This window comes from Pholcus phalangioides, unplaced genomic scaffold, assembly GCF_987345545.1.
Source record: "Pholcus phalangioides strain wild (caught in Gottingen) unplaced genomic scaffold, Ppha-v1.0 ptg000017l_1, whole genome shotgun sequence".
Classification (NCBI taxonomy): domain Eukaryota; kingdom Metazoa; phylum Arthropoda; class Arachnida; order Araneae; family Pholcidae; genus Pholcus; species Pholcus phalangioides.
This window is the reverse complement of record NW_028301610.1, coordinates 5,812,445-5,838,414: the sequence shown is the minus strand read 5'-3', so window position 1 is coordinate 5,838,414 and position 25,970 is coordinate 5,812,445. Positions and strand designations below refer to the sequence as shown.

Sequence of the window (25,970 nt, the reverse complement as noted above, 5' to 3'; positions counted from 1 at the left end):
GAGTGAGATGAATGTACTTGAATTTTTTCATAATTTCTTGAGCTTGAGAAGGGGTTTTACCACACGGGCTTTAAGTACAATTCAACTTTCCTCTGAACAATCCAATCAATGTCCAGCTTTCGAGTTTCCCTACGCCAATGGTCACATTTATGATTAAAAACAGGATCCTTTTTCCACACCATTAATATATTCGGGTGGCGCAATTTACCTGCAATCGTGTTACCAGACCAGTCGTTAAAGTTAACTGACCAATCCCGATTTTGACAATTTTCTAATTACACACGCACAAAATTACTTACTCTCGTCTTTCTCTTCACAAATTATAGCCTCGGGGACTACGTGTAAGCCCGCAGATGGCCCAAACGGGCTAGGCCCGGGAAAATAAATTTCATCCTGGTCTGGACCAAATCAGAGGCGACGACATGAAAACATTGAGGGGGATGAAAGTTCACTGTACCATTACCGTGAAGTGCCGGCCCCCACAATCTTGGGTTGCAGATGCAAATGACAAAGCATGGCTATGTATCCATTATTAATAATTTAAAAATTCGCCGTATATACGGTACTCAAGCTTACAAGCAGGAGGGGCCCCAAAGCAGAATGTTTTGCATTGTTCTGCAACGAGCTCTTGGCTGACCGATTAGAAATGTTCTGCGGTTTTTAAAAATTCCCTATAAACGTTTTCTACACTTTAAAATTCTTTCAGATACATATGTCGCAGATTTCAGCATATTCTGCTTTGGGGATGCGGCGTGCGTTGTATAATTATTTGGGGGCTGAAATAGCTGCCGGAACCTGGGAGAAGCTATGTACTGAATGCACACTTTGTGTGGATGGAGCCATCCTCCACTGCAAACGAATGCAATTGATCTTTCCCAAAACCAATTTTTCAATTAAAAAAATATATATATATTCTTTCAAATACTACATCATGGGATGTATGTCGCAGACCTGTGATATTTTCATTTATTTAAGTCAAATACGATTTCTTCCGGATACTTCACAACTTAATAAATAAAAAATTTCCTAAATGCTCTATTAATGCAGTCACATTTTTTTAGAATCAACTGGCCAATGAGAGTAATTTCTTTTATTGCACATAAGTCATTCAAAATTTGTTCAAAAATATGTAACAAGTTTTGCTTTACACTAGTGACAATTACAATTGTTTTCAATAATTTAACATTTATAAAAACTATCTAAAATGCCATATACAATAAATACTTACAGCCAAAGTTATTTCATAAAACTGGAAACAAATATTTGTTGGCAAGATTATAAGTCAATGATGGTGTGAAAGTATCAAACTTCCATGAAAATGAAATATCACATATTTGGACTCGGATTCTTATTTGATTGTGGCTCATTTCTCCTCTTCAACACAGTTTTCTTCCCTCGAATTATATCCGATGCCTTTTCACCAATCATGATACAGGGTGCATTGGTATTGCCAGACACTATTTCAGGCATTATAGACGCATCAGCAACTCTAAGACCACGAACCTCTTTTACCCTATAGAAAATTTTTTGTCAAAATTTCGATAAAATCATTTCAAAAGATGCAAAAATAAAGTTCATTGACACTAACCTTAATTGTGAGTCTATCACAGTAGTAGGATCTAATGGATTTCCCATTTTGCAGGTACCAACTGGATGGTATAATGTTGCTGTGTATGTTCTAGCCAAGCATGCAAGGAATGGATCACTCCATCTTGGATAGAGATCACAACCCGGAAGAGATGATTCAAATAATTTTCCATCAAATTTCTGAATTGCTGGAGTGTTCACAGCTGAAAGAGATATCTTCATTGCTATAAAGATAATAAAGGAAGAACCTAAATTAATTTTACAAATCATTTTGAAACTATCAAACATTAAATATTTTTTAGAGAAAATTTTTTATATCTTGCATAATCAAAATGCTTACAATCAACCATTGTTAAAACATCCTGTGGATCAGTCAAATATTTAGGATCAATTACAGGTGGATCATAAGGATTTTTTGATCTCAGCTGGATGAATCCTCTACTTTTAGGCCGTAGTAAAACTGGATGCATGGAAAAGGTATCTCTGAAAAGGTATGGCTTATAAAATGCATCCCATAGCTGAAAGTTAAAAATTTGAAGGCTTAGTAAAAATGTAATTCTTAAATTTAAAAAAAAAAAAAAAAATCAATGATCAACAAAAATTGACACTACCTCTTCTGAAACGCCCATAACTCTCTGAAATGTCTGACCACCATCGGAAACTGGACTGCCAGAAACAAAATGTATTTCAACATCTGGCCAATCCAAAGATTCATTTACAAACTTGGTATTGATAAATCCTAAAGTCTCTACACCACCTAGTGTAGTAAAAGGACCTCAAGAGAAAAAAAAAAAAAAAAAAAAAAATCAGAAAGCATACACCTCAGTACGAATTGATATCCAGAATAGAATCATTGTTTACATCCAATACCTAAATAATACAAAGGCAAATATATGATATTGTACTGATAAACATTTTAAGACCAAATGTCTAGAATTTTCTTATATTTCACGGATAGTGAAAATAAAAGTTTGATTCTTAAAAAAAAGGAATGGCAGCTATTAAAAAAATAATACCGAAACAAATTAGCATAAAGTCATTAGACTGCCGCCTGGCAGTCGAGTGGTTAGGGAACTAGCTTCTCACTGTGCAGGTCTGGGTTCGAATCCCGGTTCGGGCATGGATGTTTACTAACACTAACAAATTCCCTGGACGGATCATGCCGATCCCTTGGGAATACGTGAGGATCACGTTATTATAAAAAAAAAAAAAAAAAAAAAAGTTATTAGAAATATTTGGGGAGGGAAGAGCCAAAAGTCCATATTTCTATAGGTATTATGGAAGATAGTGGAAAATATTAAGGGGGAGCTCTGGCTCATGCAACAGATACAAGTTTGCGCAGATGGGAAAAAAAAATCCAATAATAGCATGTGCAGTGCACCCTCCCCACCAGAATAAACTGGATTCAAAAAAAATTTTGTATACGGAGCTCTCAATATTTCATTAGACCCAAATTCCATTTTAAAGTTAAGCTGTAGAGAATATAGAAAAACAGGTTCATACTTGTACATTATTTTTATATACATACACACATTCCCCCCCCCCACTAAATTTTAGGTGAGTAAACAACTCATTTGCTCTGGTTATAAAATATTATCTGTGGATCACAATTGTATTAGATATAATTATATTAACTCTGGTAATGAAATTTCCCATCTCTAGTTCTTTGAAAATGACAATTTTTTTTTTGAAAAACTTGATACTTTGGGCCTTACCTCTTCCAAATAAGATGAAATTATTTATGTCCATAAGGTTCACAATACGAGGTTGAACAATAGATGCAGATTCATTTATGAGCACATGCAGACCTCCAGGATAAATATGATCTTGCAAATTATATCCAACAGGAAGGTCAGCAATTACAGGTATCTGAAATTAAATATAAACTACATTTATTAATCAAATAAAATAAAATTATATAACATTGTCTACTTACAACTCAAAGCTATACATTTTATTATAATGAAATCCATGGTCCCCACATCCTGCTGCAGGGCCCTTAGTCAGATTTTTCCACAGGGCCGCTCCATAATGAATTTAGTGTGAATAAACTAAAAATGATAAGAATCACCCCGGAGCCCTATCCTTGTGGCAAGGATGAAATCATAATTCTATTAAGAAAAAAAAATACCTATGCTATTAGGATAGTTCTCATCCTTAAGTGCCAAAATTATAGCAATCATGATCTATCATGGTCTATTCAAGTAAACTTACTAATTAGCTCTTTAAAAATACTCACTCCTAATTCCTGCAAATGATGCTTTGGCCCAATACCCGAAAGCATCAGTAGTTGCGGGGTATTTATAGCACCACCACATACTATGATTTCCTTTCTGGCATTAACTGTATGAGTTTTTTGCATTCTGTCAAACTGGATGGATTTGGCATGCTTGAAGTTGTCAAAAAGAATCTAAGAAATGTTGGAGAACAACTTTATACGTATACAATATAGATTTTCAGTAAGATTATAGGTTATTCACCACAAGAAAAAATTCTCTACATGAAATTGAACCACTGTATTGCCTTAATTTAAGTAATGAAAATCAGTTCAGTGCATCAATAAAGATGTGTATCATAATTTTGTTCTTAGCGCACCAATATTATTTTATTATAAAATTCCAGAAGATGTACAGCATTGAAAACCACTGGGCAAATAGTCTAACTTGCAATCTGAAGATTCCTTTGCCTCTTATTACACAATGGGAGGAGCTTTCCCTCCACATCAAGAGCCTTTGTGCATATCATTAAATTCACTTCATTTACTGTAAGGATTTGTGTACTCTTGTGAAGAAAGCCAGTCTGCTAACCTCAATAGACCAGGGTTGTGGACAGTTTGAAAAAGTGCTTATCTTACAAGTCTTTGGAAGCTAATAATTCCTTTACCATAATGACCAAATCTTACCTTTGTTGCATATGCGAATATTACTATATCAAGATTGGCACGACCTCGTGTAGGATTCAAGAAAGCTTTTGCTGTACTACACCTAGCACCCCTTCTAACTGTACCTTGAGGTATCATAAAGCCTAAGAAATACAAATTATGCTCTTAATGAAATTAGATAATTAGTAAAAATATTTAAAAAAGCACATTCTTTAATAAGAATTGTTTTGCACATTGCATCTATGTACAGTAAAACTTTAGTTTTTTATTTCCAGTTATAAAAAACTAGTCAAGATGTACAAAGGTTTTTAACAGCTGGCTGATGTGAAGATGAATTTAGAAAAGAAAATTCAACTGCCCTTGCGGGAAAACAAACTCGCATCCTCTCACTTGCCGAGTGAGTGCCCTAGACCATTAGACTACAAAGGCAACGAATATCGCAATCTTTCCTTAGAGCTCGTGTGCACTGAATTTGACCATACATGGATGGTTAGACCTAATTCAGACCAAAGCTCACAATTGCTGACACTGCCACCAGATGGCGACTTATCCCAAGATGGTGTCACTCTCCACATGAAGGTTTTTAACAGCTGGCTGATACGAAGATGAATTTAGGATAGAGAAAATCTTCGCATCAGCCAGCTGTTAAAAACCTTCGAATGGATAGCGAAGAGCGACATCTTTGTTAGGACAACATCTTGACTATCCAGTGTTCCTCAGCATGAAGCTGGCTGACATTTTAATAGAAATTTTCCTAGATAAAATTGTGTCTAGAACTCGCTGATTATACACTGAAGTGCCGAAAGTCATGGGATACCTCTTAATATTGTGCGAGACCTCCTTTTACCCGACAAACAGTGCAGTAATATTAAGAGGTATCCCATGACTTTTGGCACACACTTCAGTGTGTATATATATTTCTTTTTATACATGATAATTTCGTTAGTACATGGGCCCACCCGGGCAGAGAAAATGGCTCAAAAATGAGATCTGGTTAAAATTTAAACGCAAGCATGAAAATTGGTAGACATTTCTGGCTAAGCAGTGGCCCCAGAAAAATCACTTTGCTCAGGATGCTCTGGAGGGACTGGGCTATTTTGTTGCAATTTCACCAAATGCCCCCCCCCCCCCCAACAATCATATGGAACTGTCCATGCAGAATTCATGCTCCATCCATTGTTTCGCCTGTACTTTCACTTGCAGAGCTGGATCAATAAAGAGGGCAAGTCATGTGATTTCCTCATGGGCAAGTGGGACATTTGTCCTTCCCCCATAATCTTAGAGCTCCAAAAATAATATTTATGCACAGACTAACCAAAGATCTTTCTTGCTGCCCCCCCCCCCCCCCCGTCAAAGTCAGACCACGTTGATAGCACCGTTTTGGCACATGGGTCCTCTTGGGCCAGGCATGGTTCTTCATGGTAGTGGCCGCCCCCTCTCAAGAGACCAATAATACGAGATATTTGGGCTTAATTGGGCTCCCTTGATATACGAGACTTCAATATAAACCTACACAATAAATCACTTCTCCCGACATGTTACATTGGACCTACAGATAAACTTGCACCACCTTGAGAATGAGATCAGATTCTATGATATTGGAATGTTTGTAAAATGGTAAGCTGGTAATTATAGCCTGGTAAGTTCTCTCCTGGGATACCATTTTTCCCGCACCTAAAATGCAACCAGGAATTTCCTGGGAATCATTACTCTGGGATTTCAGGAAATGAGCTCAAAGATTGAACCAGATCACATTCCTGTACTGAATTGGATGAGTCTCTTACACAAGTCTAAGAAATTTTTATCACTAGAAGCACTCATTTTAGAAGCTACAACTAAACCAGACATGCACCTCGTCCATATTCCTCTGCAGAACTTCTAACAAATTGGTACATGTTGGAATGTGTGCGTATGTATAGTGAACCTTCCGCTAAGTTTGTTTCTGTAATGCTCATTATGTGTAGTGCTGCCATCTGCAATCAATTTTTTAAACTGAGTTTTTCTCAACTCATAGTGAGTGAAGTGTAATGAATGATTAATTGTAACATTGTAGGCCTGTTGCTCTCTGCAGCGAGACTTTTTAACGACAGATCGGCTCGCATTCGCACCTCAAAGTTAGGAACCGCAGAAAACCAACTTCAGCCGACCACCACTGTGGCTACAGTAGGGTTTGAACCTGGATCCTCTCGATGAGAGTCCGTCACTGACCACTCAACCACCACAGCGGCACATTTTAAAAGCTGCAATCAATTTTGAATATTTTTCATCATATTAAGAGTTAAATATACTGTCCAATTCATTAATTTAACTCTTTAGGCGGCATTGACGAGATGGGTCCTTATTTTAGCATAGACAAAGGCATTTTGTATTGTCAAAAAATTTCCAGTAATCTGTCTGACTGTGAAAATCTGTAATAAATAAGTCACTTGAATTCAGTCGTCTTCATTCATTTATTAACCCTCTGAATGACAATGACAAAATATCTTGTTTTAACATTAAGCCGCCCAGATATTTTGCAAAGTTGATTTCTCGAAGGAATGCTTCTCTATACCCATTAGTTTGCAGCTGCTGAAAATTAGAAAAAAGTCTAGTTCATTAAAAAGATCACATTTTGAGGAAGGTTTAGCGATTTCTGTTGTGCCACTTAAAGGTTTAAATGTAGTCCACCACTGAAACATTGCTCTGACTGCAGAATGTTAAGCCTTTTTGCAATGGCAAATGTTTGTTACTAAACTAGTCAATGAATTTTTTTTTTTTTGAATATAAAGTGCCTAGCTCGAATTGTGTCAAGGATTTTATTCTACAAGTATTGAAATTACTCTGAAAAGAAAAATAAAAACATTTTTCTGTAGTTTAGTGAACTTTCTCTCTTGAACAGATTTTTCAAAAATATAATTTCCAACAATAATTAATGTTAAATAGAATAAGTTACTGAAAATTCTTTTAATTAATGAGATTATAGTGCAATACATAGCTAACAGCATTCGCCGCAAATTACTGCCAAACCTAGTTGATCCTAGAGGCATACTTCCAATTAGAAAAGTGTATCCAAAATACTGTGTACAGCTCAGATAAGTCATTAATATTTTTATGCAGTCTCTTTCCAACTTTTCTGATTTATGGAATTAAATATCTCTGCAAATATTGCCCTTAGAAACATGGTTTTTTTTGGCTCCAGAAGAGACAGGGCAACAACCATCTATTCAGATTTTTGAGCACGGTGTCATAAAAAGTAAATTTTATTTCAATAACCATACAACCTGTTGACATATCCAAATAACATTTAGACCTCTGATACTTTTCCTAATTGAAAGTATGCTTCTAGAATCAACGGCTCACCCGTAATTTGTGGTGCATGCCGTTAACTATGCTTCCTATATATAATTTATAATTTGTGAACCACATCCATTACTAAATAGTATTTTAAACTTAAAGCCCTATCAGCAATCCACAAGGTACATTCACTCCCTCCCAGACACATTCTGTTTTGGAGTAACCTTCCAGAAGAGAACAAATTATTTCTACAAATCCTTATTCAATTTTTTTTAACCACTTTACGATCAAGGACACAATATTACGTCCAAATGCCAGTGGAATAAATTGAAACCGGTTCCATTTCCTTCCCTCTTCTTATCGCAAAAGCTTTGTTGCAACCCTATCTTTTTTCTTAGTTTTTGTATACCCTGATAGTGATTTTTTCCCCAAGTGATACATCTTTCTCATAAGAGTGAAAGAGAAATTACTCTTTTACTCTTTTGCTTTTCCCCCACTCTCCTTTTTCTTACATTTGGTTATGTTAGGACAAAGTTACCATATTTATCGCCGATTCGTCAAATAGAAAGCATCCGAATTTCTTGCCAATCGCCAGTAAGTGAAGGGGTTAAATAGCAAATTAATACCACATAAATGATATTCATATTTAAAGTTAACTAATAAGATTTTAATTTTATATGGATTGAACAATCTAATTATCTTTTTTTTCCTGGGGTTGAGAAAAACCTGGTAAATGTAAATATTACTGGTGGGAGGCCCCAGAATATTTGTCTCGGTGCTGTTGCGACATAAGTAAATCTAAATAGCCTACACGGTACACTTCATTTACATATGCCCCAATAGGATGAGGAAAGGGGGCCATCTGAACACATGCGCCCATGTGGGGACATCAGGTAGAGGCGCCAAAACTAAGAAAACACTGAGGGCCTGAAAATGCCATTCGTCTTGTATGCGGAATGGTGTCAGTAATATCACTAGTTGCCAGGCGTGGATCCAGTTCTACGTGTCTAGAGGAGCAACTGATTGTGTAGGTTTTATCATCCCATATTTCACAGGACACAATTTTCCTAATATTAACAGGTTCTTGAGCGGGGTGATTTGCACCCAGCAGATGCGTATCTGAGGGAGGCAAAGCTATAGCTTTCCATGAAACAATAAAGCGCTTCTGGCAGGGTCTCACTTTGAAATGAGTAAGACCCTGGGCAAAGCAGGAATCAGGGTAGCCCCCTCCAACTAAGGTAAAGGGATGTTTACAGTCAGTGAACATGTTTAAATATTCAGGCTCTGGCAAATGCTTCACTAACGCTTGTGGAAATCAGGCACTTACATCTGGACAATAGCTTTACTGAACTCAAAAGTAAATATTACCTGTTTAAACAAAAGAGGTTAATTTGTTTTCTATAGTGAACTGTACAAAAATCCTAAAAACTCATTTAGATAAAAATGGACTTACCCCCTTGAAATGTTGTGGAATCTAGTTCATCAATGGAAACTAAATTCTTTGGGGGAAAATCTTGAGCAATTGTCTATATTTTTATTACTCAGCATGAAAATGCTTCACCATTCCAATAGTGCAAATTGGCGATTACTGTCTACGTGACAAAAATTGTTAAATGTTACTCTAGTAAGAAACAGTTCCATTCTCTATGTGCAGCTGGTCATCACAGATAGGAGTCGAAAAACATTTTCCCCACCATAGGAAGTCTAACTTCTTAGAAAGATTTTGCTACAAGTTAGAAACTTTTATTTTTAATATGGTAAGCAATTTAAAAAAAAACAGGCAGGGTATTTGAACCACACAAAACAGTCAGTTATCATATGCTTTATAGGCACTACAGCGATTCTTTTCACTGAGTGAAAAAAAGGCATTCAATTATTGTTAGTTGAATGCATGTGTTCAATGTGTACAGAATGTATACAAAATATTTTTTGTTGTATTCGTTTCACTGTGGGGAAAAAAAGCTGGTGTTTTTTTTGAGAGGAGGAAAAAAGTTGGCAACGATATTAATTTGCAATCCTCATTTTGAGTGCCACGATACCTGCAGGCTTCAGATTTGTATAGGAAAAGCAAAAGAGTGGTTCCCAATCACGGAGGGGGATGAATACAAGAAATGGTGGGAGATGACAATGACATTTGGTTAGGGGGTGTCCTTCGAAATCCTGTTTTGTCAACTCCAGGGCAGATGTTTTTGGATGGGAATAGGGTGCAAGTTTTCAAAAATGAATCTATAGATTCTTGGGGGGGGGGGGGTTGGCTTTTACTATCGACTTAAGGAGTGAAATACTGAAATAGTGATTTAAAATTATATTTTTTTTGCCAAACTTGAAAAAGCGCTATCAGTGCAATATATGAGCTTTGTTTGAATGATGATCGGTGTTACCGAGCAATATTCAAATGATTGGTATTGCTTCAGCAACACAAACACATATGTTCCAGCATCCCTGCAGATTATCAAAAACCAACTGGGTATGTTAAAAAGTTTTGCTTTCAAATACAAATTTCATGCACTTTAAAGACCTGTGAATTAAGCCAGTGAACATGCAGAATGGAAGCAAATTATAATTTTTTCATGCATTTTTACAGTCATTGTTCATGCAGATATTAAAAAAACACCAATATTACATGCTAATGAAGGCTAATCAGACTGACCTACAGCTTATAGAACTAAATTTCTGAACAACACACTTCTTAGTCTCCACCAAGATAAAAACTTAATCTGAAAAATATCTTATAAACTAGAGAATATTGGTGACTGATGAATAAATAGGATTTGCCATAGTTTTTAAAACACAGCACACTATATATATTATTCCGAACTAAATTATTTTTATAAATGTGATTCTATACCTGTTTGCCGAGCTCCATTTATATCTATATTGGGATACCCTAAAGATAATCCAGCTTGAACATAAGCTTCTGCTAATGGAGTAGCGTGAGGTGGGGTCGTAACAGTCAAAAATCCACCAGTAGAATGGTATCCTAATGAAAATAAAAAAATTGTTAAATTTTCTATTGCTTATTGAAAACCGGGAGTTCTGCAAAAATATAATGCTTGTCTATCGAGTATTTGTTTTCTAAAGCAACACCTTACCAATATTATATAGCCCCATAATTTGCAAAGATCCAAAAAAAAAAAAAAAAACTGGAAATTTAACTTTTACCAAATCAAAGTGATAAAATCCATACTATTATTCAAAAAAAATATACATTACAAATCATCAGGTGGTGTTCACACAAGTTTTAAATGTTAAAATTATGAAAGTTGCTACAATAACATTTTTATGGCGAGTGCTAACACATTTTATTTTATTATAGAAAATAAGTGAAACAAAAATTCCAAGAAACTTTAATTTCCATATTTCTGTATTTTTATCTTCAAACAATTACAAAAGAAAAGTAACATAAGTGTGTAATATCACACATTCAAAATGTTTACCTGATAATATTAGACTAGGATCTCTATTATCTTCAGACTTCAAAAAATAAGGAAGCACATCATTCCAAGACCACCCTTTGGCTCCTAAATATTCCCAATTGTCATAGTCACGTTTATTGCCCCTAACATAAAGCATATAATTGAGGACACTTGATCCTCCAAGAACTCTTCCCCTGGGCCACCGACTACGCTGTAAATATAAAATTGAATCAATCTGGAGAAATGGCATTTTCAGATTAAATAATATTATTCAACCCAGATATCTTTGATTGCATTTTCTCGTGATTTGAACAGAACTCTAAAATTGTACATTTTCTTGAACGAAATATTTTACACATCAAAACTGAGAAAACAGTTTTAAAATAAAGTATATTTTAATAACAAATAATTTGAATTGATATTTTTAATTTCTTTTATGTCATAGATTGTGTTTTGCTACGATTGTGCAGAATTATCTTTGACCAGCAATTAGACTTTGCAAATCAGTTGGCGAAACTTCATGAGCAATAGGAATTGAATACCCAATAGAATTAAATGTATAGATCCATATACCTCTAAATGATAAATCTAAAATCTCACCCTTCCTTTGAGACCAAAACATGAAGCTTCCTGAGGTTCAGTTTGGTATGACCAATCTACAGGTGTTTGCTGCAGGCTTGCTGCAACTAATGGGACATCTGTTATTTGATTTTCAGGACCTCCAGCTTCTAAGAGAAGAACTGTGACACTTGGATCTTCTGAAAGTCTATTAGCTATAACAGCACCCGTTGATCCAGCTCCAACTACGATTACAAAACATATTAACCTACTTAAAATGAATTGCAGGACAATGTTTCTACATCAATAGAAAATAAATTTGTTGGACAACCTCTTCTCCTCCCCCCCCCCCCATTACAAAAATCTAGATACAAAAGTAAGGGAACTAGAGACAAAGAAGCTGTAATAGATATTGTTTTGAAACTGAGCCAATTTATTTATAGCTTTTATAGAGTTAGACTCTAATCATATGCTAAAAAAACAATTACGTCCATTCAGTTCGCATAGACCAGGGCCTTGTTCCCCATGTTAATTTCATAGTGTTAAAAATTGAAAAAATACCTGCATGAGCTTTCTTGTGGGGGGCCTTCCTGTTGACAGTGTGGGGTCAAAAACAAAGAATTATACGTCCACTGTAGCCGGTGGGCCCACCGGGGAGGCCTCACAAAAATGAGATTAGAATTTTTCAAGATTTTGCCTTTTAGGGATTCAGCAAAATCACTTGGCCCGGGGGCCCCCACGATGCTCCTAAGACAGCCCTGACTGTTCCTGCACCAGAGGTGTCAACAAGGCAGTATTAGCAGCCTCATGGGGGCCCCCGTAGGCAAAGATGTTCAGGGACCTGTACGTACCTCACTGGGTGGGACCATGTGCACTTGAGGCACCGGCACAAAGATACAGGGGTCATGGGGCAAAATGCCCTAGCCCAACATCGAAGGATTGCAACTAGGGGGAGCAAGCGAGGATGCAAATTTCATTCTGAAATCTCTCCAACATTACAAAGGGGGCGTCAAAATGCGCACTTGCCCCGGGTGACCAAGCATGTAGTTGCGGCCCTGGTGGGTGAACTAATATATATGTGGAAAAATGTATTGACATCATAGTGCCCCCCCCCCCCCGACCTTAAAGCCCCATGAATCAATACGGCCCTGAGCAGGTCTTCTCGGGGCCCCGGTTGCTCCAGCGTAGTTACAGCCCTGAGCATAGGCGTACGCAGAATTTTCTGCGGGGGGGTTTACGTTTTTTACTGCAAAATAACACTATAATCTTGGCTCAAGGGGGGGGGGGGGTTAGAACCCCAAAACCTTCCCTTTGCGTACGCCAATGGCCATGAGCATCAAACCTGTTTGCCCCATCGATAAGAACCCCTCCCCCATTCCAAGTGCGCTCTCAAATCATTGAGGATTTATATTTTTACTATTTATAAATTACCCCTGGGCCGCCGAACTCGAGGATGGCCCTGGCGTTAGGTAAGTAATAGTCCGTTCAATTTCAAAATTGGCGCCTATTCAAATGACGAGAGAAAGTAGGCCCGGCCTTAAAGTACATATTTTGATCGTCGTGGAAGAACCACTTTTTACGATATGCGCTTTTTCCTATAGAGTTGTTTACCGGTAAGGTCATTGAACCATAGGACAAAACACGTGATAAAACACATATCGGTGAATTCAACGTTCCAAAACAACATAAGACTAGAAAAATGATAACGAATTAAGGCATATAGCCCGTCACTTACCAATTATGTAATCATATTCCGTAAGCCATTTGTCTTTAGTTAAGGGAGCGTAAGAATCCTGACCTCTCATGTACAGCAATGCAGCGAATGGCAATATAGCTGGCAAAAACTGCAAAATGCCCATCTCATAAATAAATTGAAATTAATGTTTTACATTTAAAAACAAAATTTTTGAATTATTTTAATTTAACAAATTATTTTCCATTGAACTTTCTCTTTCCTGTTCAAACAACACGTGGACATATGAGTTTTTCTTTGAAACTCGCCTCTTCCAAGACAAAAAACCAGTTTACCTGTGAGATATCAGTTGCTATTCCCGCGCTTTCTGATTCGCGTGACGTCTTTTTCACATCATCACGCGATTCACGATCGCATTATGCGAATTTTCGTTAATTCTACGGATTTCGCTGCAGAATCTCATTTGAATATCAGATCTGCGATCGACTTCTTGACTGTTATTGATGGGGTCGTTGGTAGATAACGTCACGCTTTAAGGAAAAGAACGAAATTTTGAATTGTCCACGTGACATAACATTTCATCCGAATCAATTTTTCTATTTACCTAGCTCCATCCCATCGAGGAAAGATTAGTTCATGCTGATCCGTTTAATCTTTAATATTGATTAATCCATACACATAACCAAGGGCGTAGCGGGGGGGGGGGGGACTTGGGGGTCTGGTTTCCCCCCCCCCCGAAATGTGAGAAAATGACCGAAAAAAGGGGAAAAAAAGGCCAAATCCATTGTTCTGTCACTTTGGTCCCCCCCCCCCCGAATGAAATTTCTGGCTACGGCCCTGCACATAGCCATAAATCCAGGGCCGCAACTAGATGTTTGGTCACCCGGGACAAGTGCGCATTTTGGCGCCCACTTGTAATGTTGAAGGAGAGGTTTGAGAATAAAATTTGCGCCCTCTCTGGTCCAGCGCCCGGGGCACGAGACCCCCCCCCCTAGTTGCGACCCTGCATAAATCATCTGATCCAGGCAGGGCCACAACTTGACACTTTTGCACCCGGAGCAGGCACGCATTTAGGTACCCTTGTGTAATGTAGAAGGAGCAGTTAAAGAGTGAATTTGACGCCCCCTCTAGTCCAGCTCCCGTTTCACCAGATACGTCTGTTATCCTCTAATTGCGGTCCCGCATCCAGCAGGGGAGTCGGAAATGATTTAGTTCTGTCCACCCCCGGCTTCGACGCCGCTGACTTGATCTCATACCAGGGATTTAACTTTATATAGTGATAATTAACCTACATTGTGGCGAACGCAAAGGGGGGTTTCGGGGTTCTAACCCTCCCCCCTCAAGCTGAGATTATAGTGTTATTTTGCAGAAAAAAACGTAACACCCCCCCCCCCCCCTGAGAAAATTCTGCTTACGCCTATGTTAACCTATATATATGATCACAGCACAAATTTTCAGTCAAAAAGGATATGATTGTTGTATTAATGTATTATTTTGTTGCTTATTGTTTTCACCCGGGCTGAGGACATAAGCGGAGATAGACATTAAAGGAGGGGGGGGAGGCATGATGACGATGATGCCAATATGCATATACCGGCTCCGTCATTTACGATGGGGGGGAACAATGCTTCCCGGATCTCCGCCCATGGGTAAGGGAGTTCGTCAGATCATACTATGATATCTTTTCTCCTTCATCCAATACACATCCATGCAGTGTTTGCCAATACGCATCTGGATGCGTAATTTACGCATCGAAATTTTCAATTTTACTCTTCCAAATTTCGTTGAGGAGTGTGAGAAAATACTTCTTGAAATTTTAAGTAATTTTTTTTAATAGAGTTATTTCTCACACCAATAAAAAAATACCCCTTAAAATTTTGAAGAGGAGTGAAAAAATTACTCTTCAAAATTATATTTTCGGATAACACTGCATTCATGTATATATCCCTGTAATTATTATCAATTCATGTAGCTTTGTAATTATGTGTAAATGAAATAAATTTGAATTATGGGTCACGCCGCAACTACATGCTTGGTAAGCACGCACTTTGGCACCCCCTTGTAATGTTGAAGTGGAGGTTAAAGGGTGAAATTAGTGCCCCCTCTGGTCCTGAAAAGGGTTAAAAACCCGTCTTATATAGTAATAAAAGCCAGGGCCGCCTTAAGAGCATCCTAAGCCTCCGGGGAAAGGGATTTTTCTGAGGCCCCCTATATTCCTAGTGAGACATGTTTACGAAAATTTTAGCCAGATCTTATTTTCACGGGGTACCAAGGGCGTAGCGAGGAGGGGACTTGGGGGTATGGTCCCCCCCGAAATGTGAGAAAGTGACCGAAAAAAGCGAAAAAGATGGCCAAATCTATTGTTCTATCACATTGGTCGCCCCCCCCCGAACGAAATTTCTGGCTACGCCCCTGCGAGGTACCCTCTGCACTTGAGGTCCCCGGGCTGTGCCCTTGTGAGCCCATGCGTGCTTTGAACAGTGCCGTTTTAACGCATGGACCCACCCGGCCACGGCCCGGGGAAGACAAGAGAAGGGACTCAAAAAATGAGATCCCGTCAGGGCCATAGCGTACGTTCTTGGGGGCGGGGCCCCTTAAAAAGGAAAAAATTATGCAAAATAAGTAGGCCTATACATTTTTTATGAGGCCCCCATTCGGCTCGGGGCCCTGGGGCAGTGCCCCGGTTGCTCAACTTAGTTACGGCACTGGATCTCGTTGAAATTTTCGAGAATTCGCCAGGTAGGGCCTCAGAAAAATCTGTTGGCTCGGGGGGCCCATGATGCTCTTAAGACGGCCGTGGTTCCAAACTGAAACTGCAACTACACTCATGCAGAGCCGATAGACGTTCATTTATTTACTTTGTCGTGGTCGTAGCCGAGGTCATTTTATGTACGCGTACGCATATCAAGACTTGGATATAGCTCCCTATCACAGGGGGATGTAACGGTGGGATCACCGGGCGCGCTCTCGGGCCCCCGACTTCTGAAGAGCCCCGAAAAACCCAAACTACACTTTTTTTCTAATTCAAGGGACCCAATATTATCTTTGGCGCCCAGGGCCTCAACCGACTTTAATCCGCACACTGCTCCCTATTCCAGTCGCCTTAGACTTGGGCAAACCATTTTGAGCCGACTGCGGTATGCTGGAATATGTATACTCATTTATTATATTCACTATTTCACTATTTTTTTTTATAGTTTGTTATCGCTTTTCTTCCTGGTCGGCCCGAGATGTCGCTAGTAATAATAGGCTTTAGTGTAGGTGCGTGGCGTTTGAATCGAACCTGTTAGCATTTTGGAGCTTTTTATTTTGTTTATAGGTGGTATCTCTTTATACCGTTTCCCTGTGTGTTATATTCAGTCTTTTTCATTTTCATGTTTCATGTTCTCGGGTTGTACATTTCATATTTTCATTTTAATTATTATTATTATTTTTTTTTTTTTTTGCATTCTAGCAACACATTTTACAGCCAGGGATTCTTGAGCTACGGATCACGACCTAACCTCGTTGGGGCTTCCGAGTTGATTCGTAAAAATCCACTAAGCCAGGGACTCGAGCTATGAGTCACAGCCCAGACTTGATTAGCAGGGGCCTTCCGAGATCGGCCATAACACTCCACTAACAGCCGGGGGTTCTTGAGCTATGAGTCGCGTCCCAAAGTTTTTGTGTTCAGTGGCTTCCTAGATGTGTCGTACAAACAGCCAGGGGCTCTTAAGATTATTGATCACGAGCCACACTTGATTCGCAGGGGCTTCCGAGATGAGTCGTAAAAATCCACTTGCAATCCTGTTATAAAGCCGCTGCGGTGGTCCAGTGGTCATAGCAACGGACTCGCATACGGGTTCAAACCCCACCGTCGCCACAGTGGTGGTCAACTGAAGTGGGGTTTCTGTGGTTCCCAACTTCGAGGCGCGAATGCGAGCCGATCTCCCCTTTAAAAAGTCTCGCCACGAAGAGCCACACACCTAAAACGGTAAAATCTTCAATCAGTACACTTCCCTCATAGTTAGAAAATTTGATAAGAGATGGATGGCAGCACAATACACATACCAAGCGTTACACAGAAGCAACTTTACGTTAGGTTCACAACATGGACTCGTACATTCCAACATGTACCAATTCGTTAGAAGTTCCACAGAGTAATATGGACGAGGTGCGTGTGTGGTTTAGTAGTCCTGTTATAAATGTACTTATTGAGTCACTGTTTTCACTAATTTCGCGAAAAACAAAGCCACATGTGTCGTGAAACTGATCTTGCTGTTGATTTCGGGTCGCGTCTGAAAAGGTTAAAAACCCCTGACTTAAGTGCTCGCAACAAGTTTTCAAATCAATGAGAAGTAACCCGCTCTCTCCCTAAAAGTTGAACAGAGTTGATACAGTCGCAACTAATTTGCATGTTTCTTTTATAATTCTATACTAGTAAAACGTAGACGAAAGCACCTCCTATGTGAAGGAAAAAGAAATAAAAAAAAAGACTTACCATGTCATGGGAGGTGACACGGTGAGGAGGGGGCAGTGACGAAAGGTGGCAGCACCATTAGATTAGAAACAAACATAATTTCAACAACATAAATACGTTAGTGGCCACACACACTCAGAACGCACATTCCGTCACGGACGGATTCGTTATAAATCTCTCAGAGAAATGTGCACGAGGTGCATGTACGGTAAAGTACAGCAGTATGTGTTCGTGGTTAACGTGTTGTTTTTCCCATTACCATAAGGAGGACATTTTGGGGTCTGGATGTCAGTTTTCGACCCAATTTATCCCATAACTATTCGATTTGGTTGAAATGACTACGAGGATGCCCCAATAAACATTTTATATAAAGGTATTCTTATAGCTACCTAACAGCTACATTTACATGGCACAGTGCATTATCGTCTTGGTGAAGAAAATTTATTGTGGATTGTAACTCTAAGATGATGCTGAGGGAAACAAAAGAACATTTTTAAGCATTTCACGTACAAGGCAACAAATTTGGATTATCTCCATTTGACGAATCGCTGATAAATATGCTAACCTCGACCTAACCTAACAACACGTTAGAAAAAGGGAGAAGGGGGGAAAGAAAAAATATAAAAGGAAAAATTATAATAAATAACATAGATAAGAGCATGTCCCCATCCTGAAGCAGGGCCCCTAGGCTGAAACCTTGGGAGAGCCCCCATACCAGACTTTTCACGGGCCTCTCTGCAGTGAATTTATAGCGTGAAAAAAAATTATGAGAATCGTCCTGGGCCCCCAGGTCTGGAGCCCCGTCAGCCCCACACTTGTGGGGGGATATGGATTAGAGAATATATACATATATTTTAAGAGTCCTCTTTACACCCACACCCTACGTGTTCTCTTTCGCTCTTACATGCATAGAAAGATACATTATGTGTGTGGGAAAAAATCAGAAGTGAAAGGAGGGAAAGCAAGAACGACTTCCGTAGAGATAGGGTTACTATAAAGTTTCGAGATGGTGGGGGGGGGGGGAAGAGAGGAAACACAGAAAACTTGTATGAATTTATTGCATTGGTGTTTGAACGTAATATTACGGCCGTGATCGTAAACAGGCTAAACTGAAGGTTTTTTGAGTTGAGAACTCTCGATAAAGACGTAGTAGAAAATATTTAAATAGCTCAAAGCAAGAAAACAAGCATTGTTCAAAGTACCATCAATCTTTATTAAATATCAAATCATAGAGAGTAACATGGTATAGTCGTACTAGTCAGTTGAACAATACGATTTAGGCACGATCATGAAGGTTCCGTTAGCGATTGCTATACGGCCTTTGCCTTCAATAGTTGCTGTTACGTTCACCTTTGAAAATACAAAAGATTCAAAACATATAAATATGTTATGCCTCGTATAATTTCGACATATGACTAAGATTTGGATATGTGCTAGAGACCAGGGGTTCTTAACAAGGGGTTCTTTTCATTTACGGACCCTTTGCGCCAATAAGACCATCTTTGCCAATAAAAGGAAGGCAACTGACCCACTTATCGCATAATATTCAGCACATGATAATGTAGAAACAATAAGTTTATTGTTTTCTCATCCAAGCTCACGGTTGCCAAGGGCTTCTGTGAATCCCTGGTTAAGAACCACTGCTCTAGACCAAGAGTGTGGTTTTTCAAAGTGTGTGCGTAATCGCGTCATAAAACTTTTGGTCTCTCACCAAGCAGAGAATACCGATGAATGTCTTACTTGTTTACATCATACATGACCAGTCCATGGTCCGCCGGCCAAGTGTGGCCATCGGAGTCATCTGATGTTGCCCGCGACCTGAAACCTAATTCTGTAAAAATGAACTAGACGCACATTTACAGATCACTGAAGTCACCCGCGGTGCAGTTCCGCATCACTCAATCCGCGGCACTTTCCCAGATCCCTTGAATGCCCGCAGCTCATTCCCAGATCAATTAAGTGATTCGCAGTGCAGTTCCGCATCATTTAAGTGCTCCCCCCCCCGGTACATTCCCAGATAACTTGAGTGATCCTTGGTATATTTGCAGATCACTTGGATTGCCCACGGCACATTTAGAGATCATTTTAAAAACCTGTGGCACATTTCCAGGTCATTCAAGTGACCCGGTTCCGCATCATTTATGTGGTCCGCGGTGCATTCCCAGATCACTTATGGACGGCGGCACATTCACTGATCTCTTAAATGATCGGTGGTGCTGTTTCAGATCAGTCAAGTGTACCGAGGTATATTTCCAGCTCTTTCAAGTTACTCGTGGCATATTCCCAGATCACTTGATATCTCGGATCCACTGCACAGTTCCAGCCCCGCGACATATTTAGAAGTCAGTCTAAAGAACCTTGTCACAGTTTCAGATCACTTAAGTGGCTCACGGGACATTTTCGAATCACTTAAGTGTCCCACAGCACATTTTCTAATAACCACGGATCACATATTCGAATCACTTAAGTGGCTCATGGGACATTTTCAAAACAATGATGTGTCCCGCACTCTCCAAAAGGTTGAAAACCTTTGCTTAACATCAAAGAGTGCTTAACTTTTAGGAGATCGAGGGCCTCTTATGTGATCTATGAATGTGCCGCGGATCTGTTAAGTGATCTGGAGCTGTGCGGCGAGTCCCTTAAGTGATCTGGAACTGTGCGGCGAGTCCCTTAAGTGATCTGGAAATTTGCCACTTCATTTCAATTCTAGAGTTCATTTTTAAAAAATAAGGTTTGCGGTCGCTGGCCACATTTGGCCCACGGGGCATCTGTTGAGCATGTGTGCTTTACATAGTGAATAGGTAAAAATTAGACTTTGTATTTTCGACTATTTGTACACGTATTTTACCATCACAAGGCCGGAATTGCACTGTAAAGAGTTTTAGAAAAAGTCTTTTATAAGACGAAAAATGCACCAACAAGCGAATCGGTTAAATACATTCGAGCGAATGTAACCAATAGGTTATTGGTTGATTTTTTTTTTCCTTCAAATTTTATAAAATATCTTTCATCAAACTTTTATAGCGTAATCTCGGCCAAAGAGCATCGAGGATATACGACCACTTGCGCATAGGAGCCACAGCAAATGTTTGAGAGCCACTAGCTCAAATAAAAGAGTTATTTCTGTAGGTAGAACTTATGTTCCATCAAAAAATCCTCATAAAAAGAATAAAAAAGGTCGAGGTGTTACCTCCACAGTCTTTTCGAAAGAAATCGGCAGATAGACATGCTTCCACTTCTTTGATGTGTCCTCGACTCTGAACACTTCGGTGGTGTTGCCATCCACGATAAAGCTGATACTCTTCGCCCCGCCATCCATGTAAACGCTTATTCTACCACAACCGCAAACCTTACCAAATGACCACCATTCTTCATCCGTAGCGACTGAAGACGAGACGACACCGTCTGTTGTGTGGTCCAGCAGTAGTTTGTAGCCTGCGGAAGAAGTTAAAGAAATGCCAAATTTTTACATGATCATGTGTGTTCGATTGGAAAGTTTGCCGGGTGATGTTTTCCAACTTGAGAAATTATAACTTACCATCTTTCCCAGCTAGCTCAGTTTCTGTAGGCACCCAGGGTAGATTGCTGTCCGTTAGGTTCTCCAGTAAGCAAAATGTATCGATTGGTGGCTCGAATGTGCACCATTCGATTACACTACGTAAGTCCCCGTATTTCTCGTATTTCTCGAGGTCGCAAACTTAAAAATAATGCCAAAAACATAAATTAGTTGTAGCTAGATGAAGTAATAAATTTGTAAACTAGTTTTTTATAAAAACTATATTCATTTTCTTAACGATGAATTAGCGTTTACAGACGTAATTCAATGTTTCTCAAACTTTCCGCCCCTCCCTTGCGGAGCCTTCGAAGAATTTCCCATGTCTAGGAGAAAATTCTTTGCTGAATTCTTCATGTTTAGGAAATACTTGCAGAATTTTTCATGTCCAAGAAACATTTGAAAAATTTACCCTATCTAGGAAACCATTTGAAGAATTTCCCTTGTCTTGGAAAAAAACTTTCCCTCTTGCCTAGGAAACCCTTGAAAACTTTCCTATGTGTAGGAAACTTTTGAAAAATTTTCTGTGCTCAGGATACCTCGAAATATTTTCCATGACTTGGAAACCGTTGAAAAATTTCCCTTTTTCAGGAAAACCTTAAAAATTTTACATTTCTAGAGAACCTTTGAAAAATTTGCCATGTCTAGGAAACCCTAAAAAAAATTTTCCTTGTCAAAAACTAGTCTTGAAAAATTTTCCTTGTCTAGGGATCCCTTGAAAATAAGTTTTCATATGTCCCAGAAACACTTTAAAAAAGTTTTCATGTCCCAGGAACCCTGAAAAACTATCCATGCCCCAGAAAAAACCCTTAAACATTATCCATGCCCCAGAAAAAACCCTTAAACATTATCCATGCCCCAGAAAAACCCTTGGAGAATTTTCCTATGTCCTGGAAGCTCTTTAAAAATTTCTCATGTCTGTGAGACAAAAAAATTCTCCATGTTCATGAAAACCCTTGAAAAATTTTCCATACCAAGGCTCCCGCTTGTACTCTAAAACCGAGTATGGCCTAGCCCAGAGGTCTTCAAACTTTTTCTAGTCGTGAGCGCTGTCTGTACCCATCATCGAAAGAAGAGCACCCTTACGGCAGGTTTGACATACGAATATATGAAATCAGAATGATTTCAATCCTTCAATGCAATTTGTACAATATGTATTTACTTGGGACGTTAATAAATTGTTCGCGAGCACGAAATCGGACACGAGCATCGAGCACTCACTGTTCTTCAGGGAGCACCGTGGTGCTCGCGAACAACGGGTTGAAGATGCCTGGCCTAGGCTCTGTCCCATGGGATACATAAGGTTCCGCTTGTACTGGAACGTTGGAAAAAGAACTGAAGAACAGAGGAAATGTTCACTTCCTAAGGAGCCCTTGAAATGATACCAATGTTGCCTATCCCACTGCTAAAGCAATTTTTACTGCTATTCATTACCCTTCTTTCGTGAAACCCTGTTTGAGAAACGCGGATGAATTATTCAATGGTTGCATTCAGTCGAGTAATTAGTTAGATGAGCAAGTTTTCAATACATACTATCTGTATTCAAAAAAGCCGTATATCAACGTCATCGCAGTCGTCATAATAGCGAGTCTAAACATCATCATTTTTCTTGGAAAAATGCTGAGAATAGAATATGAAGATTAATAACGTGATAATTAGTTATGGAAATCATATTGATCATAACCTTTTTCTAACAGTTTAAACCATGTCGGTGAATACGGCCCTTACTGGCTAACTCCTGTACAACTGTTGTCGGTGAATTTTCCTAGCTGTGAATTGTTGGCCCGTAAACCAGTATTAAGGGGAGCCTCGAATATAACTCCCTTTGAAAATATTCAATTTTTAATAATGCGTAATAGAAAAAGGTCATGATGAATACAGTAGTTAGTGAGGGAGTGACAGAGTGGTTAGTGTTGGTGAGGGAGCAAATTAGTGAGCGAGCAACCTGGAGATAGAGAAAATAACTTAGTGAGTAAGTGGGCTACCTACAGTGAATGAGTGTCATGATGAGCGACCCAGTGGTAGATTGAAAGATCTAGTGAATGAGCGAGTGACAGAATATTATAGGTGGCCTGGTGATTGAGTGTGTCTGACAGAGTGAGCAACCTAGTCAGGGAGTAACGGAGTGCGTGACCTAGTTAGTGAGTGAGCGACCTGGTGAGTTTGTGATAGAATGAGTGACCTGGTGGGGGAGCAACAAAGCGAGTGACCTAGTAAGTGAGTAAGCGAGTGAGAGTGAGCGATTTAGTTAGTGATTGAGTGTATAACAGAGTGAGCAACCTAGTGAGTTGATGATAGAATGAGTGGCCTAGTAAGCGAATGACAAAGTGAAAGACCTAGTAAGTAAGTGTGGGAGCTAGGGAGTAAATGAGCGACCTAGAGATCAAGTGAGTGACCTGCCTACTGAGAGAGTGATCGAGTGACATAGTGAGCGACATTGAGTGAGTGGTCTATGAAGTAAGTGAGTGACCTGGGTGAGCAAGTGTGTGGGACCTAGGGAGTAAGTGAGTGAGTGATTGAATGAGCTACCTGGTGATTGACCGAGTGGCCATGTGAGTGAGTGAGCGAGAGTGAACAAGTTCTAGTGACCGGTTTTACTCATTCACTCACTCACTCGCTTCACTCGATTATTCATTCACTCATGTCAAATTGATGTCGGTGAATTTTCACAGCGATAAATTTTCCGTTCGGTGAATTTTCCGGACATGCTTGATACGGAGATTAGGACCTAAAATGTATCTTGCGATATTACTCACCCTTCTCTGATTCCTCGCATTTTTAGATTGCCTCGGCACCCCAGTCGAGAAATCATTTTATATATTTATTACTTTTTTTGAATTGTTTTATTTCTGTGCACGTACCTGTAAAAATGCCCTCTATCGAAAGATTTTTCAGATTTTTTTTACCTGACAGGGGTCCCAGGCATTTCCATATGGAGTGGGCCATGGTGGAAATTGATTAGAATCTTATAGTTTACGATGATTTCTTACCTGAGAACACACGATTCGGTTAAAATCAACAAAATAACGAGTTATTATGAAGAAATTGTCTCTCTATTTAAAGAGAAATTCAATGTCGAAATCATTTCATGGGTTGGCGTTTCCCAATTTTCGTGGAAATAAAATACTTCTACAAAACAACGTCTCAGCCATTGTTAGTACAAAAGTGTGCAAATGTGTTTCCCACACGCCTCGTTCTTAATGTGATTGCAATAAAATAATTTCTCAATCGAAAAGTGAACCTGAATAATGGAATTCGATTAATTATTCATTTCAGGGGGGGGGGGGGAAATAGAAAAAATAAAATGTGTTACAATTATGAAACGTTTCAAATGTATGCTCTGAAACAGTGTTCTCAACGCGTACGTTCCGCCAAACATTTTTACTGATTCATATGGTCACTACATAGTTTTCAATTTTGCATTCATTCTTCATAGCTTAGGATCATAGATTCATAGCTTAGGATCAACCCGTGCTAGGACTGGGGCCGACGTAAGCAAGCGTTTGATTTCCTGGAAGCATCGAGCTTGCCCGGAGTCCCACACAGTCATTCGTGGTTTTCAACAGCGCGTAAATCGTAGCCAAAATTTCGCTCAAATTCGGTATGAACTTGACCAAATATTACACCATTCCAATGAAACGTTGCGTTTCACGTAGATCTTTTGGTGGTTGAAGATTTTCTATGAGTTCTACTTTCATTGGATCAGGCCGGATTCCTTTGTGATGTATCAGATGACCTAAGAACCTCACTTCAGTGACACCGGAGACACACGTCCTTGTTGAGGATGACGGAATGAAACCGTCGAAGAACTTCTCTGAGACGTCTGTCGTGTTCCTCTTGAGTTACTCCCACACTAAAGTGTCGTCTGTTAGGTTCGTCACGGCTGGGATACCCTGTAGAAGGTCTGCAATGTCTCGTTGAAAAACGTCTGGAGCTGAAGAAATATTCCGAACGGAAGTCTCAAGAACCTGAACCTTCTCATGGCAAATTGTTACTTTGACCGTCGCACCCGCATGTAACATCCCAAGGGAAAAGAAAGCCCAGCCGGCCACATTGGAAAAGAGGCAGATTGGCCCACCGGCGCCCCATGTAAATTACGCCCCCCACATTTGGTGCTGTGGTTCCAACTTTTGAATTTATATGTCATACATGCATAAGCGGCGCACGATTTTGGATTGTTTGTACTGTCTGCACGTGGTTTTTTTTAATATATCTGTAGTATTTTTTGATGTGGCACACGTGCATTTCTCTGCACATGACTTTTGGCAAATTGCAGCTTTGACTGTCGCACCCGCATGTGGCTCCTCAAGTGAAAAGAAGGACAAGAGACCAGACCGTTCGGAGGTGCAGGAAATAACAAGAACAAGATTGAATGTCGACAAATCAAATAACTTCATCCATAGTCAAGAATAACGCGCCTATTGATGCCCTTGTCGCGAGGCGTTCCATGTTTCCCTTGGTGAGAAGCGATGTTCCCGTCCTGTAACAAATTGTTCTCTCATATCCACAATAGAAGTTCTCGGGGGGGTCTCCCTTCGCGGGGCGTGTTG

At 39.4% G+C, this 25,970-nt stretch overlaps 1 protein-coding gene across 1 annotated transcript; it reads right to left on the bottom strand.

The window, feature by feature from the left end:
- Nucleotides 1-1,061: 1,061 nt before the first annotated feature.
- LOC149072152 (glucose dehydrogenase [FAD, quinone]-like) lies at nt 1,062-24,366 on the bottom strand. Its single transcript, XM_089246761.1, has 14 exons — nt 24,327-24,366; nt 21,406-21,564; nt 21,058-21,302; nt 13,451-13,559; nt 11,758-11,960; nt 11,179-11,368; nt 10,590-10,721; nt 4,490-4,611; nt 3,827-3,997; nt 3,303-3,456; nt 2,199-2,362; nt 1,928-2,105; nt 1,589-1,811; nt 1,062-1,513 (listed from the first exon to the last, which is right to left on the bottom strand). The coding sequence occupies exons 1-14, from the start codon at nt 24,364-24,366 to the stop codon at nt 1,327-1,329; spliced, it is 2,277 nt and encodes a 758-aa protein (XP_089102887.1). The 3' UTR covers nt 1,062-1,326.
- Between the last annotated feature and the right edge of the window lie 1,604 nt (nt 24,367-25,970).